At 38.6% G+C, this 26,767-nt stretch overlaps 1 protein-coding gene across 9 annotated transcripts in view; it reads left to right on the top strand.

Moving 5' to 3' along the window:
- COP1 (COP1 E3 ubiquitin ligase) overlaps positions 1-26,767 on the top strand; it is a 231,608-nt gene that overhangs the window by 15,593 nt on the left and 189,248 nt on the right. For all 9 annotated transcript variants that reach the window (XM_027975896.2, XM_027975897.2, XM_015099327.3 and 6 more), the window contains exons 2-3: positions 10,518-10,577; positions 20,026-20,123. In XM_027975896.2, coding sequence (XP_027831697.1) covers positions 10,518-10,577; positions 20,026-20,123 — 158 coding nt within the window. The remainder of the gene's footprint in view (positions 1-10,517; positions 10,578-20,025; positions 20,124-26,767) is intronic.

Raw genomic sequence — 26,767 nt, 5'->3', positions numbered from 1 at the left:
AGGTTATTGATATTTCTCCCGGGAATCTAGATTCCAGCTTGTGCCTCATAGAACTTCGTGAATATATCAGGTAGTGAAGTCTGTATGCAATGAATTCTCTAAGTTGCTTATCTGTTTATTTTGGAAATTACTTGTTTGTCTTTATATTTGAATTTTTTTTTTTGCTGGATATAAAATTCTAAGTTTAAAGTTTGTTTTTCTTTTTAGTATTTTGAAGATATCAGTCCATTGTTTTTTGCTATATAGTTTTTTTTAAACCATTAAAAAGTTGAAGTATAGTTAATTTATAATATTTTAGTATCAGGTGTATAGCAAAGTGATTCACTTATACATATATGTATCCTTTTTCAGATTCTTTCCCATATTAGGTTATTATAAGGGATGGATTATAGTTCCCTGTGCTATACTGAGTGTTCTTGTTGTTTACCTATTTTATATATAGTAGTTTGTATCTGCTAATTCCAGACTCCTAGTTTATCTCACCCTGGTTTGCCCTGGCCCCTTCCCTGCTATCCCCTTTAATAATTGTAAGTTTGTTTTCTATGTCTGTGAGTCTGTTTTATGCTTTGTAAATAAGTTTATTTGTAGCATATATATATTTTTTTTAGATTCCACATGTAAGTGTTATCATAGGATATTTGGGTGTGTCCATGTTGCTGCAAATGGCATTATTTCATTCTTTTTTATGGCTGAGTAATATTCCATTGTATATATATACCACATGTTTATCCATTCATCTGTTGATGGACATTTGCGTTGTTTCCATGACTTGGCTATTGTAAATAGTACTACTGTAAAAATTGGGGTGTACATATCTTTTTGAATTGGAGTTTTATCTGAATATATGCCCAGGAGTGGGATTGCAGGAAAATAGTGGTAACTATTTTTAGTTTTTAAGGAACTTTCAGACTGTTTACCGTAGTGGCTGCAACATTTACATTCCCACCTACAGTGTAGGAGGGTTCCTTTTAGCAGCATTTATTATTTGTGGACTGTTTAATGATGGCCATTCTAACTGTTATGATACCTCATAGTAGTTCTGATTTGCATTTCTCTTAATAATTAGCAGTATTGAGCATCTTTTCATCTTTTTATGTGCCTCTTGGCCACCTGTATGTCTTCTTTGGAGAAATGTCTATTTAGGTCTTCTGCCCATTTTAAAATTTTTTTAAAAATATTAAATTGCATGAGTTGTCTGTTTTGGAAATTAATCCCCTGTCGATAGCATCCTTTGCAAATATTTTCTTCCAGTCTGTAGGTTGTCTTTTCGTTTTGTATGGTTATCTTTGCTGTGCAAAATCATATAAGTTTGGCTTAAGTCCTATTTCTTTATTCTTGTTTTGATTTTTAGTTTCCCTCAGAGACAAATCCAAAAAAAAATCTTGCTACAGTTTATGTCAAAGAGTGTTTTCCTTTAAGAGTTTTTTAGTATTCTGTCTCATGTTTCAGTCTTTAATCCATTTTGAGTTTATTTTTGTTTATAATGTTAGAGAATGTTCTGCTTTCATTCTTTCACATGTACAATTTTCCTAGCAACAATTATTGCAGAGACTGTATTTTTTCCATTGTATGTTCTTACCTCCTTTGTCATGGATTGAATGATCATAAGGTCATGGGTTTATTTCTGGGCCTTCTGTCCTGTTTCATTGATCTGTGTGTCTGTTTTAGTGCCTGTACCATACTGTTTTGATTACTGTCGCTATATAGTATAGCCTGAAGTCAGAGAGCATGAGTCCTCCAGCTCCGTTCTTTTTTCTCAAGATTGTTTTGGGTATTTAGGGTCTTTTGTGTTTCCATACAAATGTAAATTTTTCTCTATGAAAAATGTCATTGATAATTTAATAAGGGTTTGCATTGAATCCAGATTATCTTGAGTAGTATGGTCATTTTAACCATATTCTCCATCTTGGAGAAGTGGCTCTTTGTAGGAAATGTCTTGTGCCCTCCCTTCTTGTCACTGGGTCCCAGGTAGTGTCTGACCTGCCTTTGCAGACTTGGTCTGTGGAAATATAGTTTTCTTGTTTATGGTGTCTGCTCCCTGAAGGGTGAGGCTGGTCTAAAGGCTTGTGCCCCATTATGGCGGGAGGGTCCGATGCCTGACCTCTCATGGGTAGAACTGGGTGGGACTTGGCCCTCTGTTTGCAGTGTAGTGTGTAGGGGTATGTCGAGGCAGGAAGTCTTAGGCAGCTTGTCTGCTGATTCTGATTGGCGGGCCTGTGTCCCTACCCAGTTTGCTGTTTGGCCTGAGGAATCCCGGCACTGGAGCCTACAGATGTTAAGCAGGGCAAGGTCTTGATGCCAGAATGTCTCCAGAGGCCCCAGGGTGTGCTGCCGTGGCCCCCTGCCTCTCCTGAAGACCGTCTGAGATCAGCAGGTTGGTCTGGCCCAGGTTCCTGTCAGATTATTGCTTTTACCCGTGGTCCTGTTGGGTATATGATTTTGTGTGCACCCTTTAAGAGTTCCCCCTGGAGCAGGAAATGGCAACCCACTCCAGTATTCTTGCCTGGAAAATCGCACGGACAGAGGCCTTGCAGGCTACAGTCCATGGGATCGCAGAGTCGGACGCGACTGAGCGACTTCACTACACTTCTCTTTAAGAGTGGTGTCTCCATTGTCCCCGGTCTAGTGGAGCTCCTGCAGCCAAGCCCTGCTGGCCTTTAAAGCCAAATCCTGTGGGGGTCTTTTTCCTGGTGTTGGACCCCTGCGCTGCAGGGGCTGACATGGGGCTCAGAGCTCTCACTCCTCCTGTGGGAGAACCTCTGTTATATAATTAGTCTCCAGTTTGTGAGTCACCCACCTGGGAGGTATGGGATATGATTATATTGCAGGTCTGTCCCTCCTAATGGTCTCGATGTGGTTACTTCTTTATGTCTTTAGTTGTAGATTTTTTTTTTTCTGGTAGATTTCAGTCATTTTCAGTGATAATTGTTCTGCATATTGTTGTGATTTTGGTTTGCACATGCGATGAGGTGAGCTCAGTATCTTTCTACTCCACCATCTTGGCCGTTTTCCCCAACCCAGTTTTTTCAATGGGCAAAAGACACGAACAGATGCTTCCTGTGTGGAGTACTGCAGCAACCAGCCAGTTCCCACTATGTAGATGGTCTATCACCTCTAAAAGTTGGAATAATGACCGTATTATTGGTTTAATATTAAAGGATATAACTCAGAAACAGCCAGATGGGAAAGATGCATAGAACAAGGTACAGGGAAAGGGTGCAGAGCTTTCGTGCCCTCTCCAAGAGTGCCATTCTCCCCAGGTCGCCACCAGTCCAGAAGCTCTCCAGACTCTCTTGGCTGGTATAGTTTCTGATGAGAACTCTGCTGTACTCTTAGTTTTGTTCCTCTGCATGTGGTGTGTCTTTTCTCTGTGACTGCCTTCAAGATTTCCTCTTCATTTTGCTTTTATTGGTTTAAATGCAGTGTATGTATCAGGGTGTTTTTGTGTTTTTTAAAATTCTTCTTGGAGTTTTCTGAACTTCTTGGATATGTGGTGTGGTGTCTTTTTTTTGTTGTTGTTAATTGTTATTTTAAAATGAACTTTAGCCAGCATCTTCTTATATTTATTTTGATTGATTTGATACTGATCCACAGCCCATAGATGCTGTGTTTTCTTTTTCTCTTTCTGTTTTAACTTGGCTTTTCCAGTAGTCATGTATGGATGTTAGAGTTGGACTGTGAAGAAAGCTGAGTGCCGAAGAATTGATGCTTTTGAACTGTGGTTTTGGAGAAGACTCTTGAGAGTCCCTTGGACTGCAAGGAGATCCAACCAGTCCATTCTGAAGGAGATCAACCCTGGGATTTCTTTGGAAGGAATGATGCTAAAGCTGAAACTCCAGTATTTTGGCCACCTCATGCGAAGAGTTGACTCACTGGAAAAGACTCTGATGCTGGGAGGGATTGGGGGCAGGAGGAGAAGGGGACGACAGAGGATGAGATGGTTGGATGGCATCACTGACTCGATGGACGTGAGTTTGAGTGAACTCTGGGAGTTGGTGATGGACAGGGAGGCCTGGCGTGCTGCAATTCATGGGGTCGTAGAGTTGGACATGACTGAGCAACTGAAATGAATGTCTATTGACATCTGATTTGCGGCTTCTTTTCTCAACCTGTATTTCATGTGTTAATCAGCCCATGGAAATTATCCTTTGTCTCTAGGATTGTGGTCTTGTGGAGTTTTCACCTTGGGCACATGTGACTAGTCTTCAACAGTGAATCTGATGAGAATGCTCTATAGATGTTTTTCCGATTTTTCTTGTAGCTCCTTCTTGGGTGTCCTGTCTTGTAAATTGTTTCCTTTTTCTCATTCCAGCAGGATTGTCGTGCTCTGCTTGTGTTCTCCCTCCTTGGGCCTGGGGAACTTTCTCTTTAAGGCAACGAGCTGAATCCTTGGTAGCCTTCGTTTCACTTGTCCGCTTTCCTCAGAGATCTCAGTACTGTGTTGCTTAGTGTCCAGGGTCTGAAAGCAGTTGGTTTATTTATTCTCCCTGCTGCCCATCCCGCCCCTGACCCCCCGCAACCTCCCCGACCACCAGCCACTTTCTAAGTGTCTATAGTAAGAGGGTAAGTCTGCTTCATTTAAATTTTGGCCTCAAGTCCAGAGTAATCGTGTTTCCCCTTGTTCATTAACCAGCCCAAGGCTCCTCTTTTGCTTTGTTTCACTTTGTCATATTCTTTGATTCTAGTTTTTCCTTCATTTATTCTTTGGCGTATTTGAAAATTGGGTTATGTGTTGTAGATGATGGAATTAAAAAAAAAATTCTTGGAAGTAGCTGGCATTTCACATGGATATGTCAACAGAGAAAATGCCTGCCTCAACAGATTAGAATTTGGTGAATTAGACATGTTAGGCAACATTCCTAAAGCTGGAGTCAGGTGTAGGTGATCTGACTGAATGTAAACTTGGCTTACAGTCCCAGGAGCAACAGCTTTTAGTTCCATTATGAATTCTCCTAGTAAATGATACATCACCACAGAAATGGAAAGTATTATGTGGAAAAATCTGGGTATCAGTGACTTAGTAAAAAAGTGATTCAGGAAAGTTAAACCCTGAACAATGAGAATTTGTTGGAAAACCTAATTATAAGTGTGTGTGTGTGTTTTCCACAAGAGTGATGTATGATAAAACTTAAATCTAAAAGAGCTTTTTAGAAAAGGGTAAATTTCCTAACTGATAAAGAAGTTTAGTTTAATTAGCAGAGTTGTTTCTTTTTTAGTTGCATATAATGGTACGTCTTACTATTGATGTCATTTTTAGATACTGTTGAATAAGATTATATATTCCTCTCCCTACTTAATTTCTTATTTTTCTAACCTCTTCTCTTGGTTTTCTGTTGTGATTTATATGTGTTTTTGAATCTATGTGTACCTGTGAAACATATTTTTTGTGTTTTAATTTTATGTGAATCATGTTGTGTCACAGATCTTATTTTCATTTCTGTTTTCACTTGACACAGTATCCAGTCATGGTGCTCCCTGTACCTTTGATTCGTTCCTTTTGACGGTTTCATGTTTTCTAGTATATATCTAAGCACATTTTAATTTCTCCATTCTAGTAATTTTTATCATAAAGGCTGCCTCTAATTCCCTACTGTAACAAGTATCCAGTTTGTTGCAAGTATCCTCAAGTTCAGTTAGGTCGCTCAGTCGTGTCCGACTCTTTGCGACCCCATGAATTGCAGCATGCCAGGCCTCCCTGTCCATCACCATCTCCTGGAGTTCACTCAGACTCACGTCCATCAAGTCGGTGATGCCATCCAGCCATCTCATCCTCTGTCGTCCCCTTCTCCTCCTGCCCCCAATCCCTCCCAGCATCAGAGTCTTTTCCAGTGAGTCAGCTCTTTGCATGAGGTGGCCAAAGTACTGGAGTTTCAGCTTTAGCATCATTGCCTCCAAAGAACACCCAGGACTGATCTCCTTCAGAATGGACTGGTTGGATCTCCTTGCAGTCCAAGGGACTCTCAAGAGTCTTCTCCAACACCGCAGTTCAAAAGCATCAATTCTTTGGCGCTCAGCTTTCTTCATAGTCCAACTCTTGCATCCATACGTGACCACTGGAAAAACCATAGCCTTGACTAAACGGACCTTTGTTGGCAAAGTAATGTCTCTGCTTTTGAATATGCTGTCTAGGTTGGTCATAACTTTTCTTCCAAGGAGTAAGTGTCTTTTAATTTCATGGCTGCAGTCACCATCTGCAGTGATTTTGGAGCCCAAAGAGATAAAGTCTGTCAGTGTTTCCACTGTTTCCCATCTATTTCTCATGAAGTGATGGGACCAGATGCCATGATATTTGTTTTCTGAATGTTGAGCTTTAAGCCAACTTTTTCACACTCCTCTTTCCCTTTCATCAAGAGGCTTTTAGCTCCTCTTCACTTTCTGCCATAAGGGTGGTGTCATCTGCATATCTGAGGTGATTGAGATTTTTCCTGGCAATCTTGATTCCAGCTTGTGCTTCTTCCAGCCCAGCATTTCTCATGATGTACTCTACATATAAGTTAAATAAGCAGGGTGACAATATACAGCCTTGACGTACTCCTTTTCCTATTTGAAACCAGTCTGTTGTTCCATGTCCAGTTCTAACTGTTGCTTCCTGACCTGCATACAGGTTCCTCAAGGGGCAGGTCAGGTGGTCTGGTGTTCCCATCTCTTTCAGAATTTTCCACAGTTTATTGTGATCCACACAGTCAAAGGCTTTGGCATAGTCAATAAAGCAGAAATAGATGTTTTTCTGGAACTCTCTTGCTTTTTTGATGATCCAGCAGATGTTGGCAATTTGATCTCTGGTTCCTCTGCCTTTTCTAAACCCAGCTTGAACATCAGGGAGTTCACGGTTCACGTATTGCTGAAGCCTGGCTTGCTGAATTTTAAGCATTACTTTACTAGCATGTGAGATGAGTACAATTGTGCGGTAGTTTGAGCATTCTTTGGCATTGCCTTTTTCTTTGGAATTGGAAAAATATCCTCAAAGGTATTCCCTATTGACAGATCTGGATGTTTTTCTCTTAGCTCCGTAAACACACATACACACACACACACAAATGTAAACACATGTATATTTGTATTTACATATATGTACGCACATGCTGAATGTGTACATTTTTATGATGTTTTCAGTTGAGTCGCTCAGTCGTGTCGACTCTTTGCGACCCCATGAAGGTCAGTATGCCAGGCCTCCCTGTCCATCACCAACTCCAGGAGTTCACTCAGATGTCCATTGAGTTGGTGATGCCATCCAGCCATCTTATCCTCTGTCATCCCCTTCTCCCCCTGTCCCCAATCCCTCCAACATCAGAGTCTTTTCCAATGAGTCAACTCTTCGCATGAGGTGGCCAAAGTAGTTTCAGCTTTAGCATCATTCCTTCCAAAGAACACCCAGGACTGATCTCCTTTAGAATGGACTGGTTGGATCTCCTTGCAGTCCAAGGGACTCTCAAGTGTCTTCCTCAGCACCAAAGTTCAAAAGCATCAATTCTTAGGCGCTCAGCTTTCTTTTATGTTGTGTACCTATGTACAAATCACAGGAGTGGGATTACTGGGTAATAAGTATATGAAAATTCAATGTAGGTTGCCTTGCCAGATGTCTCTTCATGAAAACTCTTGTTTTTCCATATCCTCCCTAATATAATTGGTATTCTAATTTTCTAATGATTTAATGGATGTAACATGTTAACTTAATTTGCATATTTTGATTACTACTGAATCAGAACATCTTTCTATATACTTGAAAAATAGTGTGTCTTCCCATCCTGTGAATTAGGAATTGATATCCTTTCCCATTTTTTCTGTTGGAATTTCTGTCTTCCATGTTGATTTACAAGAATTGCTGCTTTATGGTGGTACAGGAGGCGTGAATGGTGACAGCAGGGGCTTTAATCCATTTGTGATTTCTTCCTTGTTTTTGATGTTGCCACTGTGTCAGATGTCCATAAAAAGTTTGAGAGGGTCCCTAAACATTTTGGGGGGTCTGTATAAGGATTTGGGGGCTGCGTAAAATTTCAGATATCGGTATAATGTTTAGCTTGTCTGCCAGTTCATATACTTGCTATGTTTGTACTTATGCTTAGGTCTTCTAGCTCATTGTCTTCGGATGCTGTTGATAGGCAGCGTAGAAGGAGTTTTAAGCTGTTTGTTTACAGTTTCCCCTAAAACCTACCCTGAGTGTGTTTTTGCCCTTTGCAATTGGGCAGGGCTGAGAGTTGGGAATTCCCTGGCAGTACAGTTGTTAGGACTCTATGCTTCCATTGCAGGAGCCACAGTTTTTGCTCTCTGGTCAGGGAACTAAGATCCCGCTTGCCGCGTAGCATAACCAAGAGAAAAGGGAAAAAAAGAAAAAAAATGGGGGAAAAGAAACAAAGAAAAAGAAAAAAGGAGAAAAGAAAAGGTATGCCTTAGTGACCAGAGAAATCAAGGAGTAAGTCATAGTTGTGAGAAAGGGTAGAACACAAGTGATTTGCAGATTCCAGGCCCAGGGGCTGAAGTAGACCTCAAGAGATCTTTATAAACAAGAGGAAGATCTGTTCTTCAAAGTCATTCTATAATTCTTTGACTCAGCCTTTTCTAAGATTAAGAGAATTACTCTCAACTCTTCCTTTTTCTTACTAATAAAACTATATATAGAGTCCACTCAAGAAAGATAATTTTCACTCTTTTTGGAGTTTGAATGCTAAGAGATGGGCTTAGAAAACTGGAAGATTAAAAAGTAGAATATGATTCATAATAGGTTATCTTAATAATTGTGAGGTTTGAAGTATTCAAAATGTTAAAATTTTAGGACTTTCCCAGTGGTACAGTGGATAAGAGTCAGCCTGCCAACCAACGCAGGAGACATGGGTTTGATCCCTAGTCCAGGAAGATTCCGCATACTGTGGCGCTAGTGGGCCTGTCTGCCACAACTCCCGAGCCTGGACTCCAGAGCCTGTGCTCTGCAAGAAGAGAAGCCACCGCAAGGAGAGGTCTGTGTGCAGCCATGAAGACCCAAATTAATTAATTAATTAAATGTTAAAATTGGAAAGCTTTATACTGTTCATATATAATGAGTAAATATTTCTATCTGTAAAAAAAAATGGCCTTAAGATACCTGCTTGAGCACCCAGTGACCAGCTGTACCAGTGTAAAATAAAATTTGTCTATCCCAGATCTGCTCTTTGGCATCCTTCAGTCACAGACTGGGATCACAGAGCACCCTGGGCAGCTCATCCATGTGTCCTCGGGAGGGACTCCCACCCCTCCTCCTTCTTCATTAGATGGAGCAAGGTGGACTTCGTTCCAAACGAAAAACTACCGAATCCCCACATATAAGAGATTTCTCCTTCTTCTGAGTCTGGAACAGACTTGACAAATCCAGTACAGTCTTTGCCAGGATACAGTAGGTGATGAAACGCCGAGCTTGTGCGACACTGAGACTTTCTTTATAACTTACTTAAAATCTCACATTCTAAGATGGTACTTATGCCTAGGAAACTTTTCTTGAAGGGACTGGATAAATTTTCATTTGCAGTTTAATTGTCATGTATCATCAGTAAGGACTGGATTTGTATACCAGTGACAGAAAACTCAATAAATATTGGCTTAAGCAAGTGAGGATTTGCTTTTCTCGTGTAATGTGAAGTCCAGAGAGAGACAATTCATGGCTGATGCAACTGCTGAAGAATGTTACCAAGGAGCTCATATCCTGTGTTCTTAGCCTATAGTTGTTGTCTTTATGATCACAAGATGGCTGTTGTATCTCTGGACACTTCATGGAGTTTTTGGAAGGAAGAACGGGGAAGGATAAAGGGAAATTGCTTTTTGTAAGGCTTTGCGTATTTTTGGTAGACTATCCTCTCAAGAGATTGATAACCACCTTTCCTTGGCCAGAACATGTGGCATAGTTGGTGTGACTTGATATTTAACTTATCGTATGTGAAAGTAGAATAGAATAGTGGCTGAGAACATGCACTTGAGTTTGAAAATTTGGCTGTGTTACTTCCTAGCTCTGTGACTTTTAACATCACTTGTGTTGATTTCCTTATCTATAAAGGATTGAGTTAATATCATTATTTAAGTGGACATGCATAGCTTGTGTTAAGTATTAGTTATCATTAGCATCTTCACTGCTTGGAAGAGATATTGAAATTGTAACTGTAAATTTATCACTCAGGAAATTAGTTTTCTTTGAGATAGAAAATAAAAGCGCATTTAGATGAGTAGGTCTTGTGTCTGGTACCAGGGATGATCGAAAAGATGGTAGAACTTACTTACTTTTGTGATTGCACCACACTGTAAAAAGTTACGGGCAAGTTACAATATTGGGGTCAGTTAAATTATTCATTTCATTCATCTTAGATCTTGATGGTCCACAAATTATTATTATCAGCAATCCACTGAAGTTCATTCAGCCCAAGAGAAATTTCATCTCTCATCAGTAAAAAGTTTGAAGATTTACCTGTGTACTGAAATATGATTTTGTTGATTCTGTTATGACTTTTTCCAATTTGTAGTTACTTAAATGTATTAATTATTTTTCTATTTGTTTTTAGCCCCATCTGCTTTGATATGATCGAGGAAGCATACATGACGAAGTGTGGTCACAGCTTTTGGTAAGATGATTTTATTTAGTGAAATTGTCTTCTGGGAGTTTTTAACTTGTGTGTAAATATAGCCTGTGAGAAGCTGCATTTTTATAGTTACTGTTGGTTATTTTGAATCATATTTCTTTGACTGATACGTCTTTATAGATTTGATGTCTCAAGGCAAACATGGTTAATGGTATAGTTTCTGAGAAATACTTTGATTTACCATGAAATAAGATATGAAATTATAATTAATAAGCTTCTGGGTTTATTGTTTAAAGAGCTTTGACTACTGTTTTAGGAAACTGGAGGCTGCTGGGTATCAGAATGAAGCATGAAACACTTTTAACTCACTCCTGAGGGTCAGATGTGAGGGTCATTAAAGCAGGCTAGCAGGTCATTGAAAAAGGATATTAGAGGATTAAAATTTTCTGGTCCTTTAACACTGTGCTCAGTGCTACTTTAGGTTGAATGCCACATAAATTTGTGTATTTTGAAAGAATTTCAGTTGTGATGAAATACACATATCGTAAAATTTACCATCTTAGTCGTTTCTGAGTGAGTAATGTTGAATATTGTTCACATTGCTGCGCAGTCTCCAGAATGTTTTCATCTTGCAAAACAGAAACTGTCCTCATTAAACAAGTCCCCATGCCCCTCTCCCCGCACCCTCTGCCAGCCCCCGTACTACTTCTGTGCATTTTGACTACGCTGGATACCGCATGTAAGTGGAGTCCACCAGCACCTGTTTTGTGACTGGCTCCGGGCACTCAGCACAGTCGCTCCGGCCTCATCCATGTTGTGGTCTGTGTCACAGTCTCCTTCCTTTCTGAGGCCGAATGACGTTTAACTGCATGTACAGTTGGCCCTACATATCTGCAGGTTCAGCATCTGTGGGTTCAACCAACTAGGGTTCAGAAGTATTTGGAAAAAAATTCCAGAAAATTCTAAAAAGAGAAACTTGAATTTGCAGCTCACTGGCAACTATTTCCATAGTATTTACATCATATTAGATATTATAAGTGACCTAGAGACGATTTAAAGTACACAGGAGGATGTGCAGTAAGCTATATGCTAATACTGTTCTACTTTGTGTAAGGGACTTGAGCATCCTTGGATTTTGGATCCTTGGAGGTCCTGGAAGCAATTTCCTGTGGATACCAAGGGATGACTGCACGTATCATACTTTGTGCGTTCATCTCTCTGTGGACACTGGCGTTGCTTTCATCTGTGAAAACCGTGGTTAATAATGCTGCTTGGAACACTGATGTATAACTAGCTTTTTGAAATCCTGCTTTCAGTTCTTTCGGGTGTTTACCTGGAAGCAGAATTACTGGATCATGTGGTGAATCTGTGTTTAATCTTCTGTGGAACCGCCGCACTGTTTTTCCTGCCTGCAGTACAATTTTACATTCCCCTCAACAGTGCACAAGGGTTCCAGTTTGTCCGCATCCTCTCTGTACTTGTTATTTTCTGGTTTGGTTCTTTTTCTTTTTTTTTAAATAGTGGTCATCCTAATGAATATATAATTTCTGTATGTTTAATTCCTTTAGTTTATTTATTTACCTGTTTGACTCAAGATGACATATTCTACTTGCAATCATCTCCCTAAATTATTTACACTGTTTATTTAATATTTCTGTTGTGCTCTAATATACCCAGCAGGTATACCTGCTTCTTTAACAACCCAGTAGCAACCATTTTGCTCCCAGTTGTAGCAAGCAAAAATGTCTTCAGCCATTGCCAGATATCCCTTAGGAGACAAAATTGCCCTTAGTTGAGCATCCTGATGTAAAGCTGAAAGAGCAACATCTTGAAGTTGATGGGCCAGGAATCTAGTTCTGGGTTCTGGGTCTAAAATTTACTTTTTTCAAGTCATTCAGCCTATCTTCTCCTGCTGCTCTCCAACCCTCAACCCCATTGTCTCTGTGTCTTGTCACCTCTTCTTCTTTCACAGATTTGAAAGGGAAGTGTGAAAACAGGTTGTAAGGTGAGGTTTTCATTTTTCCTAATTGCCCTCCTCTAACTTATAATTTACTGTGGCATTTAAAAAAAGCCTAAGAGTCTGCTAAATCAGTTCAGAGATCTTGTTTCACTAAGTTGTGAAATATAATAAATTACTGATTGACTTTGTAACTAGACAGTCCTACTCTTTTCAGTGAGTCCTGTAATCTTCATGATATGTCTTTAGGTCATTGTTGGGAAGCCCCATTGGTTTCTTAAATACCCTTTTTGTCTTTCAAATAAAAATAAAGTTTAGATCCTTGTTACAGTTCAAGTTAGTGTTACACTCTGATGTGATTATGTTTTAAAGTACCTACCAGAGAGCAGTTTTTGGTAGGGTAGAGATAATAACATTGGCAGGAGCCAGTAAACCTGGAGTCTGACAATCCCAGTCCCAGGCTTGATAAACTATGAAATATTTTGTGGTGATGGTGGTTTAGTTGCTAAGTCATGTCCACCTCTTGCAACGCCATGGACAGAGGAGCCTAGCAGGCTATAGTCCATGGGATTCTCCAGGCAAGAATACTAGAGTGGGTTGCCATTTTCTTCTCCAAGGGATCTTCCCAACCCAGAAACTGAACCTGGGTATCCTGCATTGTAAGCAGATTCTTTACCAACTGAGCCACAAGGGAAGCCTCTAAATATTTTGCACTTTTGTTTAAAGCAAAAGCTCATAATTATTTACCTTACCTATTATGTGAGGCCTACGGAACTTTAGTCATGAACAATAAGTAGCCTATTGTATCAACTCTTTGCTAACTTGAATCCTGGGGCTGGTAACCTGGAGTCAAGCTGTATGCCACTTGAAGGCTCAATTCAGATTATTAACACTAAATCAAATTGAGTCACATTAACTATTTATTTCTGGTCCCACTTATAAATGATAAGTCTTTCCTAGTAACATGTTGGAGACCATAAAGCAGGAAGTTCTGTCTCTTTGTTCATTCCCACTTCACAGTGAATCTGCTATTAATGTTAGCTATAGTCTAACTTAAACTTAGTGACGTCATTTTAAAAAACTGGCTTCTATATGGTGTAGAGATAAGGCTTGTTCTTTCTCTTTCCCCCTTGCGGCCTCCAGGTTGTCCACTGTCCCCTGCTTCTCTGACCTCATATATACCAATGGCTGATTTACTATTTTGCTTTATTAAAAATTAGTTACAATTAATAGGGTCCCTCAGTCTTGTCATCACAGCATACCTGTGATCCAGCCTGAGGGTCACTTTGCCTGTTGGGACTTTTGACTAATCGACCATCTTGTACTTTACTAGTACCAGGTTGTTATATACAACCACTGGTACTAATCTGTTCTTTCTGTACCCCCTTCTTTTTTGAGAATTTTCTAATTACTCAGTTTTCTTTATCTGTTCATCCCTGTTGACTTAGACAGAAAAATCTATTGTATTTTGTAGGTAGGTAAGCACTTAATAGGAAAAACAGAACAACTATATACATCTGTGGAGAAATAGTCATCCTTTGTGATCGGATCTACACTTACTAGGGAACACAGGTACTACCCATTTATGTCAGCACACTGTGGTACTAAGTTTTTTTAAGAGTTGCAGTGTGAGTAGCTATTGAAAACTTCTCAGATGGACCCCAAATGCGTATATCCTTCTTATCTCTTCATGCTCACCTATTTTGATTGCTAGTTTAGGTACTTTCTCTTCTTTTGGAATCCACAGCATTGCATTTGGACTTGTGTTGGTCAGGTAGATAGATGAATGAGAATGAATTAGAGTTACTGTGATAGGGCTTCTCAGGCAATGCTAGTGGTAAAGAACCTGCCTGCCAGTGCAGTAGATATCAGTCGCAAGTTCAGCCTCTGGGTTGGGAGGATTCCCAGGAGGAGGGCATGGCTACCCACTGCAGTATTCTTGCCTGGAGAATCCCCATGGTCAGAGAAGCCCAGCGCCTACAGTCCAAAGGGTTGCAAAGAGTTGAACACGACTCAAGCGACTTAGCATGAATGCATGTGATAAGAAATACTGAAACTTTCTTGGAGTATTTTATATGACCCGGAAGGCAACAGAAGTATGTCTCTTTTTTGTTTATATCTGTTTTTTCATGTATTCAGCATTTATTGAGTTCCAGCTCTTCAGTGGGATATTAGGCTAGATATTGAGGGTAGAGAGATAAATGAAACAAATCTCTGCTTTTAATTAGCAAATAGAGCTGCTCTGAGACATAAACACAGATTAAGTACAGAATAAGACAGTTAGTATTTCTCAAACTAGAGAGGATCTACCTGAGGTGGTACTGAGGTAGTAGATGTTATAAAATAAATTTGATGCATCTTGTCATCACTGCACTTTTGTATAGTGGGATGTAATTTGATACATTTAAATTTTACAGTTTAGTTGGGTATTATGAAGTACAGTGCAGAAAAGTCATTTGAGCTTCTGTTTCTGGTTGTGTCCGAGACTTCTTTTTTCCTTCTGGGAGAGGATGGAATGATAATAAGCTTAATGACAAGAGATATGATCTGGGGGTTAAAGAAAGGAGAGGGGAATATTCTGCTGGATTCAGAAACAATTTTTATATTGATAAACTCTCTGTCTTAACAATTTAGTTTATTCTCATCATTTTGTTTGCTCATTTTCTAACTAGCATTTCTTTTCAAAAGCTATTTGCTATAACCCCAAATGTCCTTCTTCTGCTTATCTGTCAGCCCCTGTCTCCCACCTTTAATAACCTTCTCAGATTCTCTCCTTTTTGACTTGCTTTATTTGAACATGAAGGTGTCTTTTAGTTCCTGATGGTCACACAGAGTGGCTTGTGGGATCTTAGTTCCCCAACCAGGGATCTAACCTGGGACACAGCAGTAAAGTGCAGAGTTCTTATCACTGGACCTCCAGGGAATTCCCTGCAGTTTTGTTATTTTTTTTGTAAGGATTAAGTCTTGTCATGTGGGCAAGTATTCTGGTAATATTAATTCATTTCCTTTTCCCCTAAGCAGACTATAAATGTTTCCATGTTGGAACTTTTAATCTATTGTATTTGCATATCTTCTTTATGCTTTTCCCTTGCAATAAAAATAAAAGCAATTTAACATTAAAATGAAAAAAATACTATTTCTTTCAGTGAAATTTCCATGTAGGAAATTTTTTCTCCTATATGGAATCTATCTTGTGGTGTAATATGGTATTCCTAGCCTGGTCATAGTTCCAGGGGGCAGGGTGGTGATACTGTTTCTGGAACACTGTGCAAGTCATTTGTTCACTGTGTGAGTACCTTTTATATGCCAGATGTTTAATCTCTAGGTCCCTGTGCTGTGCCAGAGACCACCATTGCAGTGATTCTCTGTCACATCCTCCTCTTTTGCTTGTCTTCCAGTAACAAATGTGAGATGAGAAAGTAGATAATAACGAGAACAGAGCAACCTGATAGTTGTAGGTTTTTGTTTTGATAAGGTGGAAGAAAGTAGGCAGATACAAAAATCTCCTTCAGTTTATGAAGGTGAAGTAAATTTATAGCAGTTTGGACCCAGAATAAAACAGGTACTGTCAGTGGATAACCAACAGGGACCTACCATATAGCAGAGGGAACTCTGCTCAATATTATATAATAAGCTAAGTGAGAAAAGAATTTGAAAAAGAGTGGATGCATATATATGTGTAATTGAATTATTTTGTTGTTCACCCGAATCTAACACAACAGTGTTAATCAACTATACTCCAACGTAAAACGAAATGTTAAAAAAAGATATTGTCTTTTTTTAGACATCATCTTTATATACATAAATCACTCTAATAAAATCTTAGAAGTAACTTTTTTTCCTGATTATTAGGAGCAGTACATGTTTGCTGTAGAAACTTGTAGACACTGCCAAAGAAAAAGTTTCCCATAATTGTATGACCCAGAGGCACATACTGTTAACATTGTGGTGAACGTCTTTCTTGACTTATTTTAAATGTGCGCATTTAAATGCGCACAGTTTTGGCGTGGAGTCTCTGGGATTTTTTGTTTACAGATTATCGTGCCATCTGCGTACAGTGGCAGTTTTGCCTCTTTCCTTTACTTTTGCCTTTTATTTCTTTTTCTTGTCTGATTGCTACGACTAAAACCACTAGAACTAGTGAATGAAGTCAGCAAAGTAGCAGGGTAGATCAGTATTCAGGAGTCTGTTGTGTTTCTTTACACTAACAATGAAACGTCAGAAAGAGAAAGTAAAAACAAGACAATCCCATTTAAAATTGCATTAAGGAAATTAAAATACCTAGGAATAAACTTAACCAAACTGTAGTGCATGGGGTCATAAAGAGTCAGACATGACTGAACAGCAACAACAAAGGATAATGAAAGATCTGTGTGTTGAGAATGATAAAGCATTGATGAAGGAAAGATGATACAAAGAAGTGGAAAGATATTCCTTGCTTTTGGATTGGAAGAATTAATACCGTTAAAATGGCCACACTGCCCAAAGCAATGTACATATTTAATGTGATCCCTATCAAATTATCCATGGCACTTTTCACAGAGCTAGGACAAATAATCCTAAAATTTATATGGAACCATAAAAGACCTTGACTTGCCAAAGCAATTGTGAGGAAAAATAGCAAAGCTAGAAGCATAACCCTCCCAGGCTTTGAACAGTACTACAAAGTTACAGTAATCAAAACAGCATGGTGGCACAAAAACAGATGTATGGATCAATGGAACAACATAGAGAGCCCAGAAATAAACCCACATGCATATGGTCAATTAATCCCAACAAAGGAAGCAAGAATATACGATGGGGAAAAGATAGTCTCTTCTGCAGGTGGTGTTGGGAAAGCTGGACAGCTGCATATAAATCTATGAAATTAGAACACTCCCTTATACCATACACAAAAATAAACTCAAAATGACTTACAGACTTAAATATAAGAGATGGTACCATAAAAGTTATAGAGGAAAGCATAGGCAAACATTCTTTGACCTAAGTTACACTAATGTTATCTTAGTTCAGTCTACCAAGGCAAAAGATAAAAAAAAAAAGCAAGCATAAATAGATGAGACCTAATCAAACATGTGCTTTTGCACAGCAAAGGAAACCATAAACAAAATGAAAAAACAACATACAGACTGGGAAAGAATATTTGCAAATGATGTGACCAACAAGGGCTTAACTTCCAAAATAAACAGGCAGGTCATGAATCTCAGTGTCAGAAAAAAACACAGCCCAATTAAAAAATGGACAGAATAAACATTTCTCCAAAAAGACATATAGAGGGCCATCAATTGGGTGGAAAGATAGTCCACATTGCTAATTAGTAGAGAAATGAAAATCAGAACTACAGTAAGTATCATCTCATATTGGTCAGAATGGACATCATCAAAAAGTCTACAAATAAGCAATTGCTGGAGAGGGTGTGGAGAAAAAGGAACCCTTTTGCGCTGTTGGTAGAAAGGTAAATGGGTGCAGCCCTTGTGGAAAACAGTCTGGAGATTCCTGAAAACACTAAAAACAGAGCTACCATATGATCCTACAGTCATACTCCTAGGCACATATCCTGAGAAAATGCTACTTCAAAAAGATGCATGCACTCAGATGTCCATAGCAGCACTATTTACAGTAGTTGAGACAGGGAAGCACCGGAAATATCCATCAACCAATGATAAGTGGATAAAGAAGATGTGGTATATATTCAGTGGAATATTACTCAGCCATTAAAATAAAACATTGGCATTTTAGCAACATGGGTGGACCTAGAGATCAATTGAAGTAAGTCAGGCAGAGAAAGACAAATATCACTTATAAGCTGAATCTAGAAAAATAACACAACTTATTTATAAGACAGAAACAGACAGACCTAAAAAACAACTTATGGTTACCAAAAGGGAAAAGGGATGGGAGGGATAAACTGAGTGTGGGATTAATAGATACACAGCATTGTATATAAAATAGACAACAAGGATTTACCATTGTTTAGTTCACAGAACTATATTCAGTACCTTGTAATAACCTGTAATGGAAAAGAATCTGAAGCTGCTCATGTGAAACTAACAAAATATTGTAAATCAACTACAATTTAATGAAATTTAAAAATTTAAAGAAATATACACATACACAATTTTTTAAAAGAAATGGAATTGTATCCACTGTGTTAAAGATTATTTTTATTCAGTGACCTAGTGAAAGTCACTCAGTTGTGTTCGACTCTTTGCGACCCCATGGACTATATAGTCCATGGAATTCTCCAGGCCAGAATACTAGAATGGGTAGCGAGCCCTTCTCCAGGGGTTCTTTCCAACCCAGGAATCGAGCCCTGCGTCTCCTGCATTGCAGGCGGATTCTTTACCAGCTGAGCCACAAGGGAAGCCCAAGAATACTGAAGTGAGTAGCCTACCCTTTTCCAGTGGATCTTCCTGACCCAGGAGTCGATCTGGGGTCTCCTGCATTACAGGTGGATTCTTTACCAACTGAGCTATCAGGGAAACCCTAGTAATGTAATGATTATTTTCATAATGTCAATTTGATATTTCTTTTCTATTTAGTTGAATGACATTTTCAAAGTTTTTATTATAAGGCAATATACAATTGTCAAAAGCCAAGCATTACAGAAATAAATAATCTGACAAGGGAAAAATTTATCATAATCTTATTTCTCTAGCCAGGCCTATAATAGTTATTATTTTTCATGGTTTATAGTTACATATTATGATTTTTATTGGCTCTATACATTGGATTGATATTTACAAATTTATGTAGTCAATTTCCTAATGTTTTGGTTGCTTCTAATTTATTTTGCTGTTTACAAATAACTTTGAATTGAAAAATTTTCTACTTATATATATTTGCTTATTTCCTAAAGATAAATTCCAGGAATTAATATCACTGCATCAAAGAGGTTTCACAGCCTTAAGAATTTTCCATACAATTTGTCTTCTAGAAAGTTATGGTAGTTAAATTTCCTGCAACAGCATATCAAATTATTCATTTGTACATGTACTCCTAACTCTGATAGCCTTTTGTTTATTTTTCTATTCTGATTGGTAAAAGGAAGTATATAATTTTAAATCACTTTATCATCCTAGTGAAGGTGGTGTTTCCCATGTTTATTGACTTATTTTTGGTTTGTTGATTTTTCTGTTCTTCTCTGATTTTCTTTTTATTTGAATGAGCTCTTCTTATATTAAGGATATCAGCACTCCAAGAACACAGTTTGTTTGCTTAACTAAATTGTAGGCTTTTGTTTTTTTTCCTATTGTTATGTACCGTTTAAATTGCATAAACTTACATTTTAAATTTTATATCCTGTAGGCTTGTTACTTGTTTATTTTTAAATAACTTTCATATACTATTATCTAATAAATGTCCTATGTACCTTTTTATGATATAGAAGTATAAGCTGAGATAAACTTGATAACTGCTAGATTACTTATGTTGAAAATGAGGAATAGAAAACTAATAGGCATTATTTTGTGACCAGTTTGCTAATTAGTCACTGATTTAATGAAGCCTATTTTATTTTTTCTTTGTTAATAGCTACAAGTGTATTCATCAGAGTTTGGAGGATAATAATAGATGTCCCAAGTGTAACTATGTTGTGGATAATATTGACCATCTGTATCCTAATTTCTTGGGTGAGTCTTTGGAATGATTTTTAATTTTTAAAAATATTCAGTCCCCAAAAGGTTGTGCTAGCACTAATTTATTTAGAGAACGTAACGTAGAGGTAAGCATATCTCTCTGTCCTAGTCACCAGAGTGCTTTCCCTGTCTTCTTGGGTTGTGACATTGATTACACTGATAGCTAGGTAGAATGTGAGGCTGTAGGAGAATACCAGAGTTCCAGACCCCTGTCTCTGTATCTTGTTCTGCATTCTTGATTCTGTTTTGGGGCAGAAGCAGTGGAGGAAAAAGTTAACGGAGAATGGGAAGGCGGGGGGCGGGGAGTTGAGTATGAGGACTCCTGGATGAGGGAACAGGAGTCTAGGGAGACAACTGAAAAGAAAACTGGGGAAAGGAAGGCATGGATATGGAGCATTTGAGGGAGGAATGGTGCCTGGAGCAGATGGACACAAATCGGGAACCCTTAGGGTGAATGGCAAGTAGTTGGGAATAATACCTAGTCAGAGACCAGGTATGAAAGACTAGAAATTTTACATGTTGAAAAGCCTTAGGTTGTGTGGAAAGTCTTCAGTTTGAGTTTTTGTGAAGGAAGATTAATTTTCAGATGTGGATAGGCAAGAAGTAGGGCACTATTGGTTTTGTATATCAGAAAGGATAATTCTTCTTTCTAAAGTGTAACACACTTAGAGGTAAGGATATATAGATTCTGACCGCCCTGTGTTTCAGTTGCGGTTTGATTTGTTTGGTGTTTTTATAATATTAAATCATGACATGGAACCTGTTTAGCCATGGCTTTCCATTTTTTATTTCTGTTCTGTAATTCCATTGACTTCAACCCTTTCTTCTCTTTGATTCCTCACTGCACTCCAGTATCTTTTCATAAAGGAAAATAAATTATTGGATGATTGCATAGCAGAAAGGAATCCTAAAGAAAATATTTTGATGATTTTCTGGTGAAATACCAAACTCTTCTAGATAGAGAAAGTCTTGTGACAAACTAGGAGAGTGAACTTAGGAAAAGAAGAAATACTGACTGCTGATGCTCTGTGGGACTGGACTTCATGAGCTGAGTTAGGGAAACTGAAGTCCTGCAGAGCAGAAGCCTTTATCCTTGAACGTACAAACATGGATAGATGCTAGTTTATGAGTTTTAGAATCACGTTTCTTTGAGTTCTTATAACTCTAGAAAACTACTCCTTCTTTTGGAATGGTTAAATGCAGCAAGGAAATCAGTGGTCTTAAGATTTTGGTATTTACCAAAAATTTCAGGCAGTATTCCTTAATGAGACCATAAGTTAGAAATTCTCTTATGTAAATTTCTAAATAGGGTGAGAACACCATATGGAAGGAATGTGAAAATATTAACACTAAGATGTAATTTCATAGTTTATATATTCTCAAATATATACATTGAGTGAATAGTAAAGTCATAATTACTGATTTCCTTAGCTAGATATTATCTTCATTATGATCTAGTTTTTAATCTTCTCTTTATATGGGTAAAGAATTTTGGTTTTAGGTAATTTAAGCGTTAAGTATTTTATGCCCAGATTTGAAGTCTAAGTTACAATGCAGCTTCCAGTATGAGTATTTATGTCAGCCATAGAAATAACATTTCATCCTGATATATTTATTCTCACTGCCTGTCACCCTTTCCAGTCTTTACCTTTGTACAGTGACAGTCAAATCCTTAGGTTCCTGTGCACTCAATAAGCTACTGAGATCTGTTTCTGAAAATGGTATATCACTTTTTTTTTTCCTGTACTGGGGAAAAAAAACAATTTATTCCCATTGATTTAGTTTGAAATCACATGATATATATAATGCCTGTAGTTCTTTGCTGGACTAGAAAAATGTTGAGCCTTCTAGAAGTAATATCAGATTTCCTCTTGAGCATCATAAAATAAGTGTAAGTTATATGATTCTGAGGTATTCTAATATTTTTATTGATAGATTAGGATCCTTCACTTTTAATGCTTTACATTTACTTGAGTCATGGCTAGAGGGCTGGGGTACACATTTTCAAAAAGATCTTCAAACCTTTTTGCTTGGATGGCACAAAAAAATTCTGAAAAATGATGTACTTCCTACATTGATGCCATATTTAAATTAGCAGCCAGATTTTTCTTTGTAAGTTTTAGTGCTTGTAAAGAATATAGTTTAAAAAGTATTATAAATATGGTTATTTAAAAATAAACATTTATCTCTTTTTAAAATGTATCTAGTGGAAACTGAATAGTATAGTGATTTGATACTTATCATTGTTTCAAAAATAAAGACTTTGCATTAACAATGAGAAATTTTGTGTTTTGTCCCTTTGAATTTCTGCTTAAATTGCAAATTGCCCACATAATTTTGTCATTATGTATTTTTGGAACATCCCTGGTTAAGACTCCACGCTTCCAATGCAAGGGGGCACAGGTTCAATCATTGGTAGGGAAATTAGGATCCCACATGCTGCACAGTGTGGCCAAAAAATACACACACACACACACACACACACACACACACACACACAGGCTTGAAATTCTTACTGATTTATCTGTCATACTTTTCTGTAACAGAAAATAGAAATTACAGACTTTGAAGTTTCTTTTGAACTTTTGAATGTATTTTTTCTGATTTGTAATTATTTGACATGCATTTGATCAAATAACTATGTACAAATTTTATAAAGTATTAGACATAAAAATTTATTGAAAGTGGCTGCTTAATGTGTGATGGTGTTCTTCTCAATTAGATCCATTGCCACTGATAGTTATTACTAGGACAGGGATTCAGTTTTGTTTATATTTTTTTTATTTATTTAGGATCATCACAGTTTTTTAAAAAAATTGAGATATAATTGACATATAACATTGTGTAAGTTTAAGACTTCCTTTTTATTTTGAAAAGGGTAACTCATGAGAAACTCAGCGTACATAAATACTTTGATGGGGATTGAAGGAACTTTGTTCCAGCACTGTCACTTATTTCTTTGACCTTGTTGTGAATTACATGCTTCAAAAAAAGAAGCACTCATTTAGTTAAAAAAAAAATTTTTTTTTTAACCTGCCATCAGTTCAGTTCAGTTCAGTTCAGTTACTCAGTCATGTCCGACTCTTTGCGACCCCATGAATTGCAACACGCCAGGCCTCCCTGTCCATCACCAACTCCCGGAGTTCACTCAGACTCACGTCCATAGCGTCCGTGATGCCATCCAGCCATCTCATCCTCTGTCGTCCCCTTCTCCTCCTGCCCCCAGTCCCTCCCAGCGTCAGAGTCTTTTCCAGTGAGTCAACTCTTCTCATGAGGTGGCTGAAGTACTGGAGCTTCAGCTTTAGCATCATTTCTTCCAAAGAAATCCCAGGGCGGATCTCCTTCAGAATGGACTAGTTGGATCTCCTTGCAGTCCAAGGGACTCTCAAGAGTCTTCTCCAACACCACAGTTCAGAAGCATCAATTCTTCGGCGCTCAGCGTTCTTCACAGTCCAACTCTCACATCCATACATGACCACTGGAAAAACCATAGCCTTGACGAGACGGACCTCAGTCAGCAAAGTAATGTCTCTGCTTTTGAATATGCTATCTAGGTTGGTCATAACTTTTCTTCCAAGGAGTAAGTGTCTTTTAATTTCATGGCTGCAGTCACCATCTGTGGTGATTTTGGAGCCCCCCAAAATAAAGTCTGACACTGTTTCCACTATTTCTCCATCTATTTCCCATGAAGTGATGGGACCAGATGCCATGATCAATGTTGAGCTTTAAGCCAGCTTTTTCACTCTCCACTTTCACTTTCATCAAGAGGCTTTTTAGTTCCTCTTCACTTTCTGCCATAAGGGTGGTGTCATCTGCATATCTGAGGTGATTGATATTTCTCCCGGCAATCTTGATTCCAGCTTGTGTTTCTTCCAGTCCAGCGTTTCTCATGATGTACTCTGCATAGAAGTTAAATAAGCAGGGTGACAATATACAGCCTTGACGTACTCCTTTTCCTATTTGGAACCAGTCTGTTGTTCCACGTCCAGTTCTAACTGTTGCTTCTTGACCTGCATGCAGATTTCTCAAGAGGCAAGTCAGGTGGTCTGGTATTCCCATCTCTTTCAGAATTTTCCACAGTTTATTGTGGTCCACACAGTCAAAGGCTTTGGCATAGTCAATAAAGCAGAAATAGGTGTCTTTCTGGAACTCTCTTGCTTTTCGATGATCCAGCAGATGTTGGCAATTTGATCTCTGGTTCCTCTGCCTTTTCTAAACCCAGCTTGAACATCAGGAAGTTCATGGTTCACATATTGTTGAAGCCTGGCTTGGAGAATTTTGAGCATTACTTTACTAGCGTGTGAGATGAGTGCAATTGTGCGGTAGTTTGAGCATTCTTTGGCATTGCCTTTCTTTGGGATTGGAATGAAAATTGACCCTTTCCAGTCCTGTGGCCACTGCTGAGTTTTCCAAATTTGCTGGCATATTGAGTGCACAACTTTCACAGCATCATCTTTCAGGATTTGAAAGAGCTCAACTGGAATTCCATCACCTCCACTAGCTTTGTTCGTAGTGATGCTTTCTAAGGCCCACTTGACTTCACATTCAAGGATGTCTGGCTCTAGATGCGTGATCACACCATCATGATTATCCAGGTCGTGAAGATCATCTGTTTTGTACAGTTCTTCTGTGTATTCTTGCCATCTCTTCTTAATATCTTCTGCTTCCGTTAGGTCCATACCATTTCTGTCCTTTATCAAGCCCATCTTTGCATGAAATGTTCCCTTGATATCTCTAATTTTCTTGAAGAGATCTCTAGTCTTTCCAATTATGTTGTTTTCCTGTTTTTCTTTGCATAGATCGCTGAAGAAGGCTTTCTTATCTCTTCTTGCTATTCTTTGGAACTCTGCATTCAGATGCTTATATCTTTCCTTTTCTCCTTTGCTTTTTGCTTCTCTTCTTTTCACAGCTATTTGTAAGGCCTCCCCAGACAGCCAGTTTGCTTTTTTGCATTTCTTTTCAACGGGGATGGTCCTTATCCCTGTCTCTTGTACAGTGTCACGAACCTCATTCCATAGTTCATCAGGCGCTCTATCTATCAGATCTAGGCCCTTAAATCTATTTCTCACTTCCACTGTATAATCATAAGGGATTTGATTTAGGTCATACCTAAATGGTCTAGCGGTTTTTCCTGCTTTCTTCAATTTGAGTCTGAATTTGGTAATAAGGAGTTCATGATCTGAGCCACAGTCAGCTCCCGGTCTTGTTTTTGCTGACTGTATAGAGCTTCTCCATCTTTGGCTGCAAAGAACATAATCAATCTGATTTCGGTGTTGACCATCTGGTGATGTCCATGTGTAGAGTCTTCTCTTGTGTTGTTGGAAGAGGGTGTTTGCTATGACCAGTCCATTTTCTTGGCAAAACTCTATTAGTTCTTGCCCTGCTTCATTCCGCATTCCAAGGCCAAATTTGCCTGTTACTCCAGGTGTTTCTTGACTTCCTACTTTTGCATTCCAGTCCCCTATAATGAAAAGGACATCTTTTTTGGGTGTTAGTTCTAAAAGGTCTTGTAGGTCTTCACAGAACCGTTCAACTTCAGCTTCTTCAGCATTACTGGTTGGGGCATAGACTTGGATTATGGTGATATTGAATGGTTTGCCGTGGAAACGAACAGAGATCATTCTGTCGTTTTTGAGATTGCATCCAGGTACTGCTTTTTGGACTCTTTCGTTGACCATGATGGCTACTCCATTTCTTCTGAGGGTTTCCTGCCCACAGTAGTAGATATAATGGTCATCTGAGTTAAATTCACCCATTCCAGTCCATTTTAGTTCGCTGATTCCTAGAATGTTGACATTCACTCTTGCCATCTCTTGTTTGACCACTTCCAATTTGCCTTGATTCATGGACCTGACATTCCAGGTTCCTATGCAATATTGCTCTTTACTGCATCAGACTTTGTTTCTATCACCAGTCACAACCTGCCATAATCATTAACAAATCCACTTCTTTCTTCAGTTTTAATGAAAGAAAAGAATTGGAAGTCATACACTCCGAACACAAGCGGATTTGGTTTTCTGGTCTTTAGACTCATGCATTTTTTTGTCAAGATAGGTATTTTGATTTTTTCCTTGCATGCCCTAAGCCCTACACTACAGTTCCTCCTTTTTCTTCTTCCTCTGTCTTTCTTCTTTCCTTCCCCTTTCCTCCCAAAGGGGCACAAATCTCACTTTTTGCCTTTCTATCCTCTTTGTTCTTCAGTTCAGTTCAGTCATTCAGTCGTGTCCTTGCTCTTTGTGACCCCATGGACTGTAGCATGCCAGGTTTCCCTGTCCACCACCAGCTCCTGGGGTTTGCTCAAACTCATATGCATCGAGTCGGTGATGGCATCTAACCATCTCATCCTCTGTCATCCCCTTCTCCTCCTGTCTTCAATCTTTCCCAGCATCAGGGGCTTTTTCAGTGAGTCAGTTCTTCTCATCAGGTGGCCAGAGTACTGGAGCTTCAGCTTCAGCATTAGTCCTTCCAGTGAATATTCAGGACCGATTCCTTTAGGATGGACTGGTTTGATCTCCTTGCTGTCCAAGGGACTCTTAAGAGTCTTTTCCAGCACCATAGTTCAAAACTATCAATTCTTTGGCGTTCAGCCTTCTTTATGGTCCAACTCTCACATCCATCCATGACTACTGGAAAAATCG

Source organism: Ovis aries, chromosome 12 (assembly GCF_016772045.2).
Source record: "Ovis aries strain OAR_USU_Benz2616 breed Rambouillet chromosome 12, ARS-UI_Ramb_v3.0, whole genome shotgun sequence".
Lineage (NCBI taxonomy): Eukaryota > Metazoa > Chordata > Mammalia > Artiodactyla > Bovidae > Ovis > Ovis aries.
The sequence above is the reverse complement of the archived record's forward strand: the minus strand, read 5'-3'. Positions and strand labels throughout refer to the sequence as shown.